Source organism: Monopterus albus, unplaced genomic scaffold, assembly GCF_001952655.1.
Source record: "Monopterus albus unplaced genomic scaffold, M_albus_1.0 scaffold69.1, whole genome shotgun sequence".
Taxonomy (NCBI): Eukaryota; Metazoa; Chordata; class Actinopteri; order Synbranchiformes; family Synbranchidae; genus Monopterus; species Monopterus albus.
In genome coordinates, this window is record NW_018127949.1 from 524,668 (window position 1) to 543,529 (window position 18,862).

General features: G+C 39.1%; 1 protein-coding gene across 1 annotated transcript in view; it reads left to right on the forward strand.

Annotated features, from left to right (window-relative positions):
- The window catches only part of LOC109962900 (protocadherin-15-like), a 153,740-nt gene that overhangs the window by 128,917 nt on the left and 5,961 nt on the right, over positions 1–18,862 (forward strand). Inside the window, exons 32-38 of the mRNA XM_020605022.1 lie at positions 270–446; positions 1,034–1,252; positions 2,501–2,509; positions 4,151–4,261; positions 15,534–15,555; positions 16,237–16,275; positions 17,213–17,286. Of these exons, the coding sequence (XP_020460678.1) occupies positions 270–446; positions 1,034–1,252; positions 2,501–2,509; positions 4,151–4,261; positions 15,534–15,555; positions 16,237–16,275; positions 17,213–17,286 (651 nt within the window). The remainder of the gene's footprint in view (positions 1–269; positions 447–1,033; positions 1,253–2,500; positions 2,510–4,150; positions 4,262–15,533; positions 15,556–16,236; positions 16,276–17,212; positions 17,287–18,862) is intronic.

The window sequence follows — 18,862 nt, forward strand, 5'->3', positions numbered from 1 at the left end:
GAGCAGGTGGTTCTGGGGGGACAGAAATCAATATTGCACAGCATGAATCTGCCTAGCTGACAGGATGAGAGAAATGTGTGTGGTTTATATGTCTGTTGGGTGTGTGATGTGTGACCAGGGTCTGAGGGTTTTATCTTTTCATGTTTCTAACTACATGCATGTGTTCACAGAGATGTATTTGTGAACATTTGTATATATAATGTAATACTGTTTGTGGTGCCCTGCAGAAGTCGTAGTCTGATCTATCAATGAATATATTTAATCCTCAGCATCTTGGAACATTACGTCCAGGAGCAGATACCAGGAGCAAAGGTCGTTGTGGAATCCATTGGGCCCCACCGCTATAGTGATGGAACAGAGCAAGATGACTACACCAAATCGGACCTCATGATTTATGCTATCGACCCACTGACAAATAGAGCCGTATCTAGACAGGAGCTCTTCAAGTAAGACCTTTGCAAACAAATCCATGAAAGGTTAAATGGCAGCTCTCCAAAAGCTTTATATCATAAAATGATGCAGGACCTAACCTAAATTGTATTGCAGTTAAGTAATTCCTGAATTAATTGACCTCAGTTTTTTGGAGTGCTGCCACTCGCACAGGTTTTCAGGTATTTTGATGACGTTAGATTTGTACTCTTTGGTAGCTTATCCAAATGAGAAGATACAGCAAGTTCTTATGCTCAAGAGACACAAAAAATGGACAACTACTAAACAGATTTTAAGTACAGCAGCACAATTAAGTGGCTGTGTGTCTGTGTGATCTTAGTGTGAAACTGGCGGACTTAGCGACCAACAGGCATTAAAGGTGCATTAAATAAGATATTACACATTGTCTGATAAATCAAGTGAACAGTAACAACATTGGCTGTCTGGAGGCAGCATTTTGTACAGCTTGTCACAACCAGGCATCTGTAGTTCCTGTCATGCATTTTATGCACTTGGCGTCACTGCACTGTGTAATATAGGTTGTGGGCCGAGTTTATTCTCATGTAAACATGGTCTCAGTCACATGATTGTTTCTCCTTTTAAGATTTCTTGATGGTAAACTCTTGGACATCAACAAAGAGTTCCAGCCTTTCCTCCCTCCTGGTGGGAGAATTCTGGAGATCCAAACCCCCGAGTTGGTGACCAGCGTAAAGAAAGCTGTGCAGACTGTAGGCTACACAGAGGGGGCGCTGTTGGCTTTGGCAGTAATCATCATCATCTGCTGTGTTCCTGCCATACTGATCGTTATTATCACCTACAAACAGTAAGTATGACTCAGGTGAAGTATTTTTTACATTTTTGGAATAACATTGGTATTTTAATCAGGGACAATATAGGCTGAGTGAGGCTGAAGGAGCCTGTTGTCTTTCTGATGAGCTTGTGTTTAAGGGTAGCGATATTAATCAGTTTGCTTTTTAATCAGCATTTCCCATGAAGCCTCCAAAACCCACAGTGAACTTGATCCTATACTAACAGTTAATAGCTGTGTAGTCAAAGCCTGATATAACATGCTTCACTGTATTGTACTCATTGTTGCCCAACAAAATATATACAGTAATTTAATGACGAAGCTGAACTGGGTGGCATGTTGCTTGATTACAATGAACATAAGCAATGTGATTTATTTGGAGTTGAGCCCACATGCATTGTCCATACAGTGTCATAAATTCACAGTAATATTCAAACCTGTATTGATCCACAGCTCATTACAACTACATGCCCAGTTGTTTTAGGAAATTAAAAAGCCTTCCTGTTGCATTCCACCATAACAGTCCAGTAATACAGTACTGTAAATCCTATCCTTCAAAGCTAATGGTTTTATATTGTACTTTTGGTGTTATTTCCAGGCATTCCAGCTACTGAGGTAATTGTGCTTGAAGTGACACCATTTACATCAACATCAATGTGGTGATACTGAATTATAATGTACAATACGAGTTTAGGTCCTCAGAACATGTTGGTCTGAAAAGATCTGACTTCAAATAGGAATTGTAACAAAGAAAACCTGTGAATTTCTTTTAAGAGCACGCAGACAGCCAAATAGACAAAGCTGACAGTCTCTCCCACAGGACGTCCTTTAGCGCTATTTATCATTCTATCACCAGGGCCACTCACTTCCCTAGATGATTCAGCATGGCAACCTGTCCCACAGTGCCAATTCTAATAGTTTTGTTTAGCTAACCACCATGAAAGCCTATTAATTTCATCCATCCCCAAAACAAGATCACGCACACATTTAAACTGGATCAATGCATTTTGGAAGGAGCATGGCATCCTGCTGAGAAAAAGACAAATAACAGACTGAGGAAAGGAGAGGCAAAAACAAAGTAATAATCATCAGTGTAATAATTACTAGTCTCTGCTGCTAAATGACGGTAATGAAGACCAACTGTCTGACTTTGCTTGTAAATTAGATTAAGTAAAGCTGATTAACAACAGACACTGTGAGATTTATGGTTCAAATAATCGAAAAATCTCTCTCTGTCTTATCTGCTGCATCTGCTGCTGCCAGATTCAAAGAGTAAGTACTGCTTTCATATTCCATGCTAAAATATTGCCATGCCATGTCTTTAGATACCTTCCTATGGGATTAATCTGTTGATTTTCATTGCACAATAAAATCGATAAGCTCAGTTTTTTGTTTACTGCCTGTTTATACTGTTTATTTTGCATTATTTGCACTGTTTATTGCTTGTTAATACTGTTTATTTTGTTATACTACACAGCCTTATGTTGGTTTACTGTTTACTTGCCCATTGCTGTTGCCTTTATGTGGGGATATGTACATGCACACCGAGAGCCGATGTACAAGAGTCAAATTCCTCGTGTGTCCAACACACCTGGCCAATGAAGCGGATTCTGATTCTGAGTGGCTGTGAAACAAATGACAGCAGAGTGTCAAACAAATGGAATCAGTAAACATCCAGGACCAATGCTTTTATTAGAGTACTGTATGCCTGTGTGTGTGTGTGTGTGTGTGTGTGTGTGTTGACATTTGGAAGATTAGGCCAGTTTGCTCAGGGGTTTTGCTGCTGGAGCCATATTTGCCCTTCTATCACCATTAGCTAATAGTGCCATTATCTTAGCAAACATTTTCTATGTTTTATTGTGTAACTCACATTTATTGTATTCAGTTTGTCCATTAATTTCAATTTTATGTTCAAAGCTTAAATGAAGGAGTTACACAAACATTCAGGATACCGCTGAGAGACTATGGATAAATCCTAATTCCCTTATTTTATCATTCCTCACTCTTCAGTCCTTGCTTGTCCTGGAAGTCATTCCAGTCTGCCATAATGAAAGATGTCTCCAAGCTCTTATTCCTGCTCAGAGTAGCCATGAGTGAGGATACAAGAGACCATCCTTCACAGAAGTCTTACGAACCGACACGCCCCTTTATCAGAGATCAGTTGGTGATTGGATGTCTCAAATGAAGGGTCAGAGGAAATAATGTCTCATCTTTAAAACGTGCTTCCTCAATTCCTCTTTCCTCACATTTTTTTTTCCCATTCATTCTTTCCTCACATGTTACATGGGTGGACTAACACCCGAGGAAAAAATGCAAATGACAGAAAATATGGATGCAATTAAGGGAATTTGGACTTACCCTAAGAGCCTACTGCTGTTTTTATTTTACACTTTATCATTTTAGCATGCAGATATTTTTTAAACAATAAACACAAATTGCAGTTAAGGCTGACGACAAGGACAGGTGGGACCACAAAAGTCAAAGGGATTTATCTGCAGGCCATTATGAATGTCTGCATCAAATGTCATGGTAATTGTTGCAGTAATTAAGATATTTCAGCCTGGACCCATGTGGTGGACTGACACCTACAGTGCAATCAAAAAAATCTGGATAGCTACTATGGCTAAAAATATACTGTGCTGTAGCAAAATGTGTATTTTACAATGTAATGTTAATATTACATATTTTTCCAAAGCAAGTACAAATAAATAGGAGCAGATGACATGAGGGCTTGCCTAAGGACAGAGAGATGTAACATAGTTGCCCTGAAGCCTGAGACATCAGATGTTCTGCACAAAGAAAGTACTTATAAGTCCTACAGTCTATGCGATGACTGTTGTACTACTGTCTAAGGTCAGGATTTTACTCTTAACATTAGATACCAACTCTGTGTTTTCTCTCTGCCGGGTCCAGACGTCAAGCAGAGTGTGCCAAAACAAGTCGTATCCAGATGGCACTGCCAACAGGCAAACCTGGGGGAGGTACCGCCAACAACCTGTATGAAGAGCTGGGTGACAATGCCATGTAAGTGAACTATGAAAGGTGCATTTACACTGAGCCAAAAAAAGGGGATTGAAAAGGATACAACATAAACAGTAACAATCAATCCAAAAAGCATTTAGGAAACAAAAATATCATAAATCCATATTGCAAATATAATAAAAAGGGAAAGAAATGGTACACAAACATCAGCAAAAATCAAAATTTTATAATATATTTAAATTATACTGTATCATTAAGCTTACCTTGTTTTATTTCATTGTTTGTGAAATTGTAAAATTTAACTGATGAACAATATTAAGAAGTGAAGCCAGCTTCCCTAGTGTCCTTTGACTGACACTCATCCATATCATTGCCAAACTTCTTCAACAGCCATATATAAAGGATTGCCAAAATAGGTTGGCACTTAAATTAACTGGTCCACGCCTTAAGTCTCTTTTGTGTCAAATGGATAAATGTTAAGACTTTTGTACTCGGTTTTTCACTGCACTTGACCTGCTGTGTTGAGGTTTCACATATCACTCTGGAGCTGGGAGCCAATCCAAGGATTTATAGGCATATATAGGATTTATAGAGTTGAATGTGTCTGAAAGTCGCCTCAGATATTTGTGAATGTGGGCTTTAGAGCTTTTTATCTTGAGATGTTCATTTCAGTTTTTGCCATGGCCAAAGAAACTATGTATATTAATCAAACAGAGCCCTGTAACCCCACATCAGACTCATGCCGAACAAAGCTTTGGTTTTAACAGTGTAGCAGTGTAGATAAACCCTGCTTTTTTTAATCTTCACCAAGGTTCAGCAACATTCAGCTTTTTTCTTGTCACCCTGTTAAACTGCATATCAGTCTCATCATTATACAAAGGTAAATGAATATCAGTAATCTGTCCAAAGAGCAGTGTTCACTTTACAATGTGGCTTTTCAAGTTCATTTTAAATTTTTCATTTCTGGCTTTCAGTAACACTGTAATCACAAGTAAACCAAATATTTGAGGCACAGTTGCTGAAACATCAAACATTCAGTGAAGTCCAGAATGACTTTTTCTTAATCATCCTTCACAACAAATTGGAATACGGGTTTTGTGAATGTTTGCTTTGTAAGTAAATTTTAGCGTTATTCATCACGAGGCCAGTGACCATGGCCAGCAAATCGAGGCAATATAAATAGGCATTTTGGTAATAATCTGGAAATACTTTTTATTCTCTACTATAGCTCTCTAACAGTGTAGAGGAGCGCCATGGCCTATCTACTCTATGCTCCCTCAGAAAGCTGCTTACTATTATGCACTTTAATCATATTCTCTTCACCACTTTCCCCATTTGTGTCTTCTAGCAAATTGTGTTTAATTCACCCTCTTGCCAGTTTCTACTGGTTTGGTACGTGTTGGTTTGGTTAAACGAGTCTGATAGTGACTATGTAAAGACACCATATTAACTTTTATCTGAAAGTTTTTACAACCGTATACACATACCCACACGTGCATGCACACTCAAGCAAGGCAATACACAGTTCCTTGTTGGAGCATTAAGAACCTGAGTGGAACTCTTATCACCATTACATGCATCACCGGGTTCCTGTCTGTCCTTGATATACCTCCCCACTCCCATTAACAAGAGAGCAATTCATATGCAAGAAGGTAGGTACTAATGCCAAATGACAATAAGGGATTTCAACTGTGTTTGAGTGTGTGGGCATATGAAACTAACCAGCCCAAATGATCCCCTAAAATGTGTCTGGAAATGAACTTGGATATGAGATAAATGAAATAAATTCAGCCCATAATTAATAAAGACCACCCTGGGCAATAATTAATTCTATTGATAAGCTGCAGAGCATGTTTAATTCTGGTTTGGAAGGTGTGTGTCTGTTCACAAAGTAGACTCTTTGGGATTTATTGTGTAATACCGTGTGTGTGCTCTGCATCACCGCAGTCTTGTAGGGATTAAATAATTCCCAAAGAGTGTAAAACCTGGCAAAATGCGAAACGTATGCGCATTAATAGTTAAGGTCCATTATCAAACTGTTCAGTAGGTAGATTTTTATTTCCTCTTTTAAACAGCCTTTGTCTATTCTCTTGACAAGCTTGAGTTTTGATGTCTGTTGAATATGAAAAATAAAATGGAGGCCTAAAGGTTAGAGAAGCAGCTTGTGACTGGAAGGTTGCTGGTTCAGCCTGTGGAATGGTAGGAAAAAAAATCTGGGTGGAACAGGGTGACAAAGCAGTGCTTACCAGCTTATCAACACTACTGTGGTGCCCTTGAGCAAGGCCCTTAACCCCAGCATTGAAAAGCAACTAGCAGGAAGGAAGCTAGATAATGCTGTAATAATTTGATTTTAAACATTATCTGTCATGAGCATCTCTAAAAAGTTTGAGATTATCCTTTGATTCACTGTATTATAAAATGATTTAATCATCTATCAGCCTACCATCTCTTAATTTCTAATGGTTTTTCCAAAACAGATATGTTTTGAAAACAGATTTATGTGGCATGAAGTAGAAACTAAGACAGGTTCAGGGACATGGCACACAGGTTGTGACTGGAAAGTTGCCATTTGTAATCCCAGACAGGCACTGAAGAATTAATTAGAAATGTTCTTCATTCCCTCAACAAATGCCAAGATGTTAATAAAGGTACTTACCCCTGTTGGACAGGAGTAAATGGCTCTGATGGGATAAGACCTTTGCCAGGTACGAATGTGTATCATAAAAGTGGCACAGGGCAATAAAGCAAAACTGCACTAATGTACAGCCAACCAGTTAATGTGGGATTATGCTACCATGATTTGTTACCATGTTCGGTAGACCTTTTCTACTACTGAAGCCCTTATCTTATTTTAACATCAATCCACTTATCCTGTTCTCACTTTGACTGATGTTTGTCTTCTCTTGTCCTCATCCATCCACCTTGACAGGCAAAAGTGAGTAGGATGCTGAAAATTTACATTTGTGACTGTTTTCTTGCCTTGTGTTTGTGTCTGTGCTTCTAAGTGGTTAGTTGTCTTCCCATAGTTTATTTATTCTTTGGTAGATCATACAGCAAAGTTGTGTTGTTGGTTGATTGTGCATTTGTGAATATAAACAGTCTTTTGTTGGATGGAAATCTACATACTTGGAGAACTTCATGACATGCTCATCTGTCCTTCTCCCAACAGATATGGCATTGTTTATAGTCATGGTGCTGCAGTTTCCTTGTAGCGCACTACTTTTAGTGTACATAAGATCTATTTGCATTTGCAGGTTCTGTTTTTTTGTTCCTTATACAATATTTAATTTTAACATTGTGCATTATTGCCCTTTCATGGAAATTTCATCCAGTCCCCATCTCCCTCTTTAATTTCATTTAGCTTTGCTTTATATAATTATCTTTCCAATTCACTATACTGTCTTTGTCCTTCATTTTTTTCTGCCATTTTGTTATTTCCCTTCATTTCATCTTTTCTATGTTATTTCTTTCCTCCATCTATATACCAGCCGGTCAAATCATGGTGGTAGTGGGAGTGTTGGCAGCTTGGATGAAAGCGACCGCCAACGTCTGATCTCAGACTTCGCCACACGGGCAATTGCTGCCCATCACCAGTGCATTGCCAATGGTGGGGTGCTCAACAATTTGCCCAAATCTGAGTCCAACATCACCTTTCTTTCTGATGAAAACCCCCTTACTATCAAAAACCCCATCTACCATGAGGATGGAACTTCAAGTAGCCCAGAGACTCTTGGAAGAAGTCAGAGGAAAAAAGACCTTCTTGGGAATTCCTCCCCTTCCAGGAAAGGCCTTCGAGAGGCTTGGCTTAGGCTAAGCTCTCCTGGTGGCAGTGACAGCAGATGGGGATCTAGGTGTGGACACAGCTGGACATTTCCATCAAGATTACGTCGAAGAGAGATGTATAATGCTTTGGGGTGCCAAGTGATCATGGATCCGGTGCAATGGGAGCTGGAGCTTCTAAAGGCTGAATTTAAGGAAAATAAAGATGCAGGTCTGGATTCAGGCTTTGACCGTGGACTGGACTCGGACTTAATGGGAAGCCCAAGTCTGGAACCCAAGCTGACAGTCAAAGAACAAGCCAGACAATTTGAGCAACAGGCACTTCAGGAAATGAGGCAAAGGCAAAACAGAGATTCACGAGGATCTTTGTTATCTGATATTCTACTTTCTGTTGTCCCAGAGTCTCCTCAACATTACAAGCATAATGTCCCAACTGCTCAGACTAATGAGGGTCCCCCAAGTATTATTGTCACCCACAGTGATGGAGGGACCCCTCCACCAAGTCACAAACCAACTCCTCCTGTGCTGCGTCGCTTCGGGGCCAATTTAACCGGAAGCCAAAGTGGCGAAGACAGACTTCATGTCCACTTAGAAGTTATCCCTGATCCTCCTTCAGTTCCTCCACCACCTCCTCCATCTCCACCTCTGCCACATCCCACCTCAGCTCATCTCCATTTTTCATTTCCTCTTCCACACCACCCTTCCTCATCCCTTCCTGCTTCATCTCATTCCAACCATACAAAAACACAGGCACCTCCTCCTCCTCCCCCACCTCCACCTCTTCCTCCCCCTTTGTCACCCTCACTCCTGCATCTATCCACCTTTGTCCTCCCATCACTGTCTGAGGCGCCAGCCCTGCGGCCTGTGTCCCTCCGGCCACCACCGCCCCCCACAACTGAGCCTGAACCTCCTCAAAAAGAGCTGAAAGGAATTTTAAAGAACATCCAAAACATTGAGGACATTGAGAAGTCAGTGGCCAACATGTTCAGCCAGATAGACCACAAACAGGTCCCACTCAAAAAGGTGAAAAAAAGCCAGGCCTGCATGGATTCTCTTGACCCCTTAGATACATCGGCAGCAGCAGGAGGAACAGAGGGAGGAAGAGAAGGAACAAGAGGTGATGGTGGAGGACAGGGTCTTCGACTTCCACAGATCCAGCCTAACACAAACATGAACTCCATCGTGGGAGAGCTTGAAAAACGATTCCTCTCACAGTCTACAATGCTCTAACCTTTGCCTTTCTCATACAGAAAGCACACACGGGGGATTTTCTTAACATTGTTGCATTGTTGCTAAAGTGCTGTCAAGGGATTGATGCTCAGAATAGCTCACTGGGATGCTGTGATGAGTTGTTTTTTTTCCTATATTACAGCTGTGCTCTTTCAGCATGACTGTGTTCTATATGAGAAAAGAATTAGAAAATGTTTTTCCTCTCGATGGCACAAAAAAAGAAGGCGAGAACGTGAAACGGCAAGAAATGTCACATCCTCTATGGTCCGAACAAATGCAGTCATGTGATAGTTGGCAAGTGAAAATGGCTTTCACCCCGTTTCTGTATTCTACACTAATTTTGAGTGTTACAAGAAGAAGGATTAACAGAGTGTTGAAGGATGACAAACAGGTTAAGTCAGTGTTTTGTATCTCCATTTCATTGAACCCGAACTACAAGGGAGAATTCGGAAGCTCCCACTGCAACATCAAAGCCGTTTTTTGGAAGGCTTACTCATTATCTGCCTCAGTCATTATTTTAGTTTCCCCTAAACATTTCTGACTTGTTTTTAATTAACACTGAGGAAAATTGGCTTAAATAGTTGCAGATGGGAGCTGTAAAATCAAATGATTAGATGTTGGTGAAGTGTCTCTTGGTTAACTTTGAGCTTGACTGCTACCATTAACATTTTATATCCTTGTCAAGTAATTATCATTCTTGTCAACAGCAAATTATAATCAATCAGCTACGGTCAGTACGTTTTCCCAAGGAAAGACTCATGATTGTTGATGGGTCCACTCACTGTTGTGAGAGGCAGATTACAAGTTTGGGATGGCTTTAACATGCACCCTCTGGACTTCTAAACCAGTTGGACTGATCTGCATGTGACTGCATTGTTAGTATTATATTTGCTTGGATAGTTTTGTTACGATGGATACAGTATTTCTGCTGCTACAAGACTACAACCAGTAATCACTATGACATTTCATTTTTAATCTCTATCTCATTTAATTAATATCCATAGCTTTGAATTACTTAAAGATTACAGATTCCTTTTCTCTATGGTTACACTCTGTCCCTATAACTAGACTGCAGTCTGAAAATATATTTCTTTATTAATTTAAGTCCATGCACAACTACATATCGTTTTATCAATCAGCATGTTTTGAAAACTAACTTGCTCCAAATTGCAAACATAGCCACAGTGCAAGGGACAGTGGCTATTATCTGTCTGTTATCTGTAACCATTCCACTTTTGTTAAATAAACTTTTGGTAGTTTATATTTTTATAAACACTCATTTGCCTTTAGTTATGAGCTTTAAAAAGTAGAAAATAAAAAGGTAAATACATAAAGGCTATGAACATTAACATGAACATGACATTCTCAATAAAATGTGTGCAGAATTTCTTAAAGTTGTCATTTTAGTGCTAGAATAGTTACCACTATAAAAGTTAGCTGTTTACATGAATCTGTACAGTTTGATACCCCATTTTCATTAGTAATAGCTGTACTAACCCCAATAGTCCCCTGCTTGTGGCCCTATTGGTATAGTAGCTGATGTAGAAACCACAGTCGTGTGCCCTGCAGCTTTACAGCACTGTCTTGTCAAAGATGCCTCAGGGAGGAGCAAAAATGAAGCCGGCGTGTTATGGAGCGTCTACTGATGACAATGACGGCATCTGTGCAGTTTTCTCCTGGAATTGTTCCAGAAGTACGAGGAGGTCGTCTCCTTGTATGTCCCCTATATCTGGAGCATATTAATGAGGCAAAATGTTTCTTTTACCTGAGATTTGAGATACTGCACTTTATGAAGGTCATACAGTCCCATCAGGTCAAAAGGAATTTACTAGTATATAGTTTCTAGACTGGAGGGCAATTTGCCATGTATGAGGGTTTTTATTGTAGATTAATGTATTTCTGCTTTTACAAAAATTATAAAAGTTTCAGTACATTGCTGCCTTCCTATCTCCAGGTCAGTCTGTAGGGCTCAGTGGTACTGTGTGTATGCAAATGTCTTTCAAGGTCTAGCTGAATAATTGCCTTAAGCCTCGTGCATATGTATTTGCCTGAAAAAAATTCTAATAATGTTATGGCGCAGTATCATGTAAAAGACAAAAATGACAAGTAAATGTTACTGTATTACAGATTACAGACTTTCATTTGTTGTTTTGCTTTGATATAGGCTTTTTCCACCTTGAACTATATTACAGTATGCTAAGACTGCATAAAAATTGATCATTTTGTGGCTGTAAAGTCGGGCTAACAGCTTTACTGGCTAACAGGTGAGCCCGTCCAGGATTACCATCTGTAACTGCTAGTAATCAATCAGCTTTACTGGCCAGGTGTGTTGGATACACAAGGAATTTGACTCTTGTGTAAAATGTGTCAGGTTACAAGCTGCTTCATTCATGATGTGTGGAATCCAATTCTGGTGCTCTGACAGCAGCAGATTTCAACAAGTTGTCATTTTGAATTGACAATCATGTATGTCCCCTGCAAGACTAGCGTGGCGTCGGTGATCACATTTGGGCAGTTAAATGAAATCATGACCTACAGCCAAATAAAAAAAAAACAAATCTTGCTATATCTTGTCTACAGTGGAATCTGTAGCAACTGTAATGTTAGACCTTGGTTAGATACACCTGCACACAAACACCGTTTTTCGTTGTTTGGCAATGTCTTTTTCTAACATACACAGAATCATGATCAAGCTATAAATCTTATGTCATCAGGAGGTGCTTTTATAAAAGTCTGTCTAGACACTCAAAGTAAAAACAGCAGTGTGAACATGCACTGACACACAGCAGCAATAAACAGGTTGCAAGAAATGCTACCGTTTCAGCTGACTGCGTTGGAAATGTTTTGTATTAAGATTAGCTTTCAACACACACTGTACATGCAGACAGAGTATCTTCATTGTCCCATAGACAGGTTCTGCTTTCATTTTTTGTTCTTATTGTGTGCTTTGCTAGAGAGCTGACATCTCTTCACATCTTGGGGAACATATATTGTTTTCCACATCCAGTGAAGCAGTCTGCATTCAACTGAAACTGAACTGAGAAAGATACAACACATAGTGAGATGGCGTATGTTGTGTAATTGCAAAGTCATAGTAATAGTACAGATTACAGCATCATGGGGAAATCTGGGGCATTGAAGCAGCAAATTGCTACGAGATGCAGCAAAGAAAAGTATAACATGCTGTAGTAAATGGTGTCTGCTGCGCCAAGGTCGCACAGATCTGTGGCACTCAAGCAGCTCACTAAAGCCTGAAGGATAAATTTGGCTTGTTAGAACTTGTATCCTATTTTCATAATTTTCAATAACATTAATTGCTGAGACCTGGGAACATGGTGATACTGCGAATAAAGAAGTCAGACATGGCAAGGAACAAGAGCAGTTAGATGAACAGCCTTTACATAAACTTCCAATTTAATCGCAGTTATTTAGAGGAGAAAACAAAGGTGAATGGTTTAAAAGCAGCCAAGTATCAGACTGGCTTTGATTTATTGTTGCCGTCATTACAGATTTCATGTGTAATCCGTGCATTATGTACATTTCCTGTTTGTTTCTTGAATAGCTTTCTTTTGGAAAATGGAGAAAGGAGGCCTGGTTATTATTTTATTTTCTATGAAACATGCAACCACAATGTGAGAAGCTACAAAACAAGGAGAGAGTAATGGATGTAGAGAAATGGACAGAGAGAAAAGGGAAGGAAGAAAAGCTAGTGACAAATGAGTGCAGAAGTGACAGTGCGCAAAGGGTGAGGGAGCTCTAGTAGCTCGGAAACACAACGGAGAGACAAAAAATTGAGGAGGAGAAGAGTGTTATTGGGCATGATAGTCTGAGCCTGTTCTTTAATAATATTTCTCTCCTGTCCCTCATACACTGCAAGACAAGGTGGAGAGGACAAAAGATTGGGAGTCAATCATTTCAGATGTATGTTTGTGTAAGTGTGTGTGACAGAGCTCAGAGCTGTCTGTGTGTTTTCGTCTGTCATTATGTGTCTGTCAGCACAACAGGGACAGAGATAGACTTATCACACACTGGCACACATGCAAACACAGATCGCACTATGCACATACTGCTGGCAGATATCATCTGGAGAGTATACACACATTTGCATACATAGTGATGATGAAAAAAACCCTTAATTCTAACCTGTAGTAGTTAATTTAGTCATTCAGCCTTTACCTATTCATCCACTCATGCCTGTCAGTGCATTTGGCCATCTTTCCTTACACATCTTTAACCAGATAATTTTCTTTTTTGATGCACACATTCATTCCAATCTACATTTTGATAATGAATGAAAGGCTACAGTTTCTCCTGGAAAGGTATGTCTATGCGCATTTAATTGTAATCGCTTCTGAATTTAGTCAATGAAATGCTCAAACGGTTTAATAATGTGTGTATGTGTTCACAGTCTAATAACAGAAAGGACAATCGGATGTGTCCTCTGCAGGTCACTGTTTGTTGTTCTGTGATGCATCTTCATTTTGCCAGCTCATTACCTTGGTTTCACATGACAGTGGCTCCTGCTGGCAACATAGTTAAGATGCATGGACAAATCAGTTTTAGGCTGTTTTTGTTAGTTTGTTTATGTCCTTTTAGCTCTCTCCCCCACCTTTTTTCAAATTCTGGTGTTATTTTTCTGTCAGTTCTCCCTCAAGTTTCTTTGAGTTCTCTGTCTTACTGTCTCTCTGTTCTTGTTACTCTCTTTGCCTGTGTTTAAAGTTTCCCCCCCCCCACAACACTATTAATTTCACAGTATTGTAAGCAATGTTAAGATATTTGTTCATACTGTCACCAGCTTCGCTAGTGGGTGTGCCCAACCTGATATGTGGTGAAATGAATTATGTATGTTGACATTGCAAGTATTTGTTTTACTGCTGTCAGGCAAGAGGAAACGGTGTTAAATGAACAGTTTATTTTGTGGGAAATGTCAAACTTTCCTTGCCTGGTGCTGGATGAAAAGATACTGAAGATGCTGCTTTTTGTCTGTACACTAGGTGAAGGTACCTCACATTCTGTTGAATGTATTTTTTTTTTTTTTGGTGATGTAAGCTTCACATTCTCTATAAAGCTGGAGCCAGCCAGACAATTAACTTAGTTTATCCTAAAGAGTGGAAACAATGGGAGAAACTGTTGGTCAGTGGCAACTAGTGGCTGGTTGCCTGTAAAACCTGTTGTGTTTGTACTTCCGTTTTTTGCATGGATAAAACAAGTTATAACAAGCTAGATGTTTTTCCTAATTCCATCTTCATGCTGCTAAACTAATCTTTTTGCTAGCCTGCCAGCTCTGGTTCCATGATTAACCTGCAATCATCATGTAATGCTTTGGCAAGAAAGCAAATGTTTTCCAAAACTATCTGTGAATAAATAAATAAATTTCAATGTAGTGATGTAATATTAGATTTTACTTATTAACCCTATTCCTAACAATTATTGGACAGTTATTGCCAGTTAACTTGGCTTGCTACCGTACACCTGCATTCACAAACAAGAGGACACAAAAGTTTGATTTGAGTCAGCAGGGAGTGTCTCATAGAATGAAATGTTTCTATGCTGACCAGCTGGTGTGGCTTCACCACATTAGTCAGGGTTTTTCGCAAAGCGCTGCTTAACTTGAACTGCTTGTTGAGAAGCAGCAGGTTACCAGACTCTTGTTTACATTCACAGATTTCACATTATACACGCATGTGTTCTGTTCATTTCTCCTTATTGTGATAATAGTCCTGTGCTCATGAATAAAGCATCCCACCTATTACACTAGTCACAAATCACACAGTAACTGAAATGTGGTTTTATTATTGTTGTGGCTAATAGTGACATAACTCATTTGTTTCCTCAACAGTAGGATGAGCTCAGGTGGGTTGTCCAGGAGGTGAGAGTATTATATATTTTTGAGGTTGTATAGAATATTTGCCAGAATAAATTAACGGTAAATAACTGGAAAAACCACAATGGCATACTGTTGTTTCTCAGCTCCATTCTATTTAGTTTTTCCTTTAGTTTCTGTATCTGTTTCTTTGTTTAGCCCTCCCTCCCTTTCTCTCAACACGAACAGTCTCATACACAAATCATCTCCTAGCTTTCTTCTTGGAAGCTGGGTTTAATTTCAACAAAATGTGAAATGTTTCTGGCGGGCCACTTCCATTTGGATTTTGATTAATCCACCCTATTTCCTCTGCAGTAAAGGAAATGTGGAGCAGTAGTGCTGACATGTATTTTAAACACACACCTACTTGGTGAATTATCTTTAATGACAGGTTTTCTTGGTAATGTTTATGGTCTTTCTGTTTCTCTCCACATTTTTCAGGCGTGGATATGGACAACATGAGGTAAATGTCTTTCTCTGTGTGCATGCTATAAATTTGCCTTTGTGGTGTTCATTTTCATTTCCTCTGATTTTAAGTAGTTTCCACCTTTATTTTCCATCTTCCTTCTTTGTTCTGTTTAATGTAATCAGTGTCTTATATTTACAATTTATTGTATCTGCTGCCTGTCTCCCAAGTCTAAAACATTTTATAACACCATGAAGTTGATTTAATGGTTAAAATTAAAACTTGGCTTTTAGATATTATTATTACTATTAGTACTCCAAAACAGCACATGCAAACCAGACAAAATGGAAAACAAATATAACCAGATGTTCCTTGTTTAATATGCACCACAAGCGATAATACTGATAATCCATCCTCCAGACAGTTGCATTTGATTGCCAGATATCATTTGGACAGTATATACATTTTTAAACTTGTAAATAGTTTGATTTGAGATGAACTAGAGTTCCAAAGTAATAATGGCTCTTGGAAAGAAAAAAGTAATAATGCTTCTACAAAACTGATTGACAACACCAAATGAAGTCAGATACACAGACTGGCTCCTTTATTGAAGGATGTTGAATGAGGAACATCAGGTATTGATTTTATGCTTCCAAAATAGATGTAAACCATTTTGGGGCAGAGCGTCTAACTTCATAATTTGCCTTGTCATTCGCTGATTTTCCTTCCCTCTGGCAGACACAACAACTTTTGCGACCTTCTCTGCTCAGGCCAGAGGTACTCTGTCTCTCTCTCTCTCTCTCTCTAAACACTTATTTACTCCAAATGTGTGTTTTTCTGCCTGAGTGCTGTGAGTCATCTGTCACGTGGAGGTAAACCCACAGTTTTGTGTAGAAGTGCACGCAACACTGTAAATGAAACACTGGATTTAATAAAAAATAATTAGTGGACCTAAATTTTTTAAGCTTGATGTCAACGCCCATTTTAAATAAGGTAATTGCAATTTGGGGCCAGAAAAGCTGACTCACTCAATGTATTTGAATTTGATTAACTTAAACAAAATAAGCAGGGGAAATGTCACTTTTAGGGGTGTTTCTCTTGTTTTTTGTATTCTGAATAGTCCATTCATGTGTGTATAATCTTAAGTTATGGTTGTTTCTTTTCATGAGTGTAAAAGCAGGTTAGCTTTGAATTTAGTCCGTACACTTGGAATTCCACAAAGCTGCTTGTGGTAGCCTTGCATGTTGTTTGTACTGACTCTGGTCCAAAGTGCTCCAGCAGCTGTAGCTGTTATTTCTTCATGTGAAATAAACACTCTTCAATTGTAAAAGGAAAATAAACGTATCTGCAGCAATTGTTCAATGACTTAGTTCAGTCAACTTAATATCTTTAAGTTTTTAACTTGTTTCTAAGTTAATTTAACTGAGTTAGTGCCATATTTTTAAAACTTAAATAACTACATCTTACTCAATCCACGTTCATTCTAAATTCATTTTACAGAACTTGACAGTTATGTTTCTTATTTTTCTCAAGGTAATGTTTCCTTATTTTTTAAGTAAACTTGTTACAATTTACAGTGAAAGTTAACTGAGCTAAGGGATGTATTTAAATATGTAGACATGAGTGTGTGCAATGCATATGTGTCTTGTGTGTATAATGTTTGTGTGTGTGTGTGTGTGTCCTAGGTGCTAATAATGCTTTGTCAATCCCACAGGAGTTATCAATGGAATCTGGCATCGACCCCGGCCAGGACTACTACCCACAGGATTATTACAACTATGATCACGGGTTAGTACGTCTCTCTGTTGCATGTATGTGTTGTATATTGGTTGTATGTACATATTTACTTGTCTGTAATCTTAACAGAGGTTTATTTGCCACTATTTCTACTCTTCAACTTTTGCTAAATTCAGATCAAGTTGACAAAAGAGTATCACCCCAAGGGCCGCTCAGTAGCCGTTCTGGAGCTTTCACAATCTTCCTCAGCAAATGGAGCCATGCAGTTGTTCAGCACTTCTTGTTTATAGAGGCTGAGATATAGAGACTGAAGGTTCCACTTGACCAAACAGCGGCTGACAAACAAACAAGGCCCACTTAGTGGCTGTTTTTGAGCTTTCAGTGGTATCACAGAATCTTCCTCAGCAGATGAAGCTGTCCAGTTTTCAATGTAGATAATTTTTCTGAGCACTTTTAAGAATCTGTATTAGTTTAAAGGTCGAAGCCAATGACGCAAAATCATGTTAGCCTCCTAAATTCAAGAGGTACCCACCAATACCAAGCACAAAATACTGTACAGACTTTGCAATATATAGAACACACATAACCAGACACATTAGAGGTTTTGTTTAGGAACAAGGCCTCTAAAGACTTATGGCATCCCTCCCAAGTGTGTGTGTGTGTTATTCTGGAACCAGCGTACCATCTGTGATGTCATTTTAGTTGCAGACTCCTAGGAACTTGGTTTTATATACCCACCCACACTTGCACATAAATACACAGTAGCAGACACGAATTCTCTCATGGCAACACATTCGTGCACTTGCTTACTCACTTTCATGTACTCTCTCAGAAATGCTCTTTTGCTTGTTCTTGCTTCACACACACGCACACACGTGAACACACACAGCTCATTCTCTTCCCAGCATTGCGGTACTGCAGCAGCTAATCAGGCAGCCGGCCGTGGAAGCAGACAATGAGCCAGATGCTGATGGCTTAGAGACCAACATTCACAAACTCATGTCTCTGTACTCTGGATGTACACAGGAGCAGGAAATCAGACTCCATGACTCTGTGGGACTCAGATCTAATCACTTTATTTGTTTGAGGTGTAAATGAAAGCCTCATAAGACATAGCAACATTTTTATGCCTGAGATTTGCTTTTGGGAAATACACAATAGCTATTCCATTAGTTACTTCCATAACTACAATATAGTAATCCACTTGGAAGGATGCTTCATAACCTTTTGACCCTTCCCTTCATCTGTCGTCAAAAGATGAAATAAAAATGGGATATTCTCTGCATGTAGGAATGTAGCCATCTGCCATTGGCAGCATTCTGATCGGATTTGTACAGATGCAGAAAATAAATATTTGTTATACAGGGCTGATGTTTTGATGCCTGTCTTTAAAAAAAGCCAAATTCATGTTGCCCTCTAGTCACCAGTAAAATACTCAACCCATACATGCCACTGAGCAATAAGGGATTACACAGCATACCAGTTTGCAATATGTCTTACCTTTTTATTTGTTATTATAGCTACAGTTTATATTTATATTTATAATACCTTGTCTGTTACTGAGTGCCTCTTTGCTGCTCTAATGGTGTGAATTTCCCTGTCATGGGACTAATGAAGGTCTATCTTA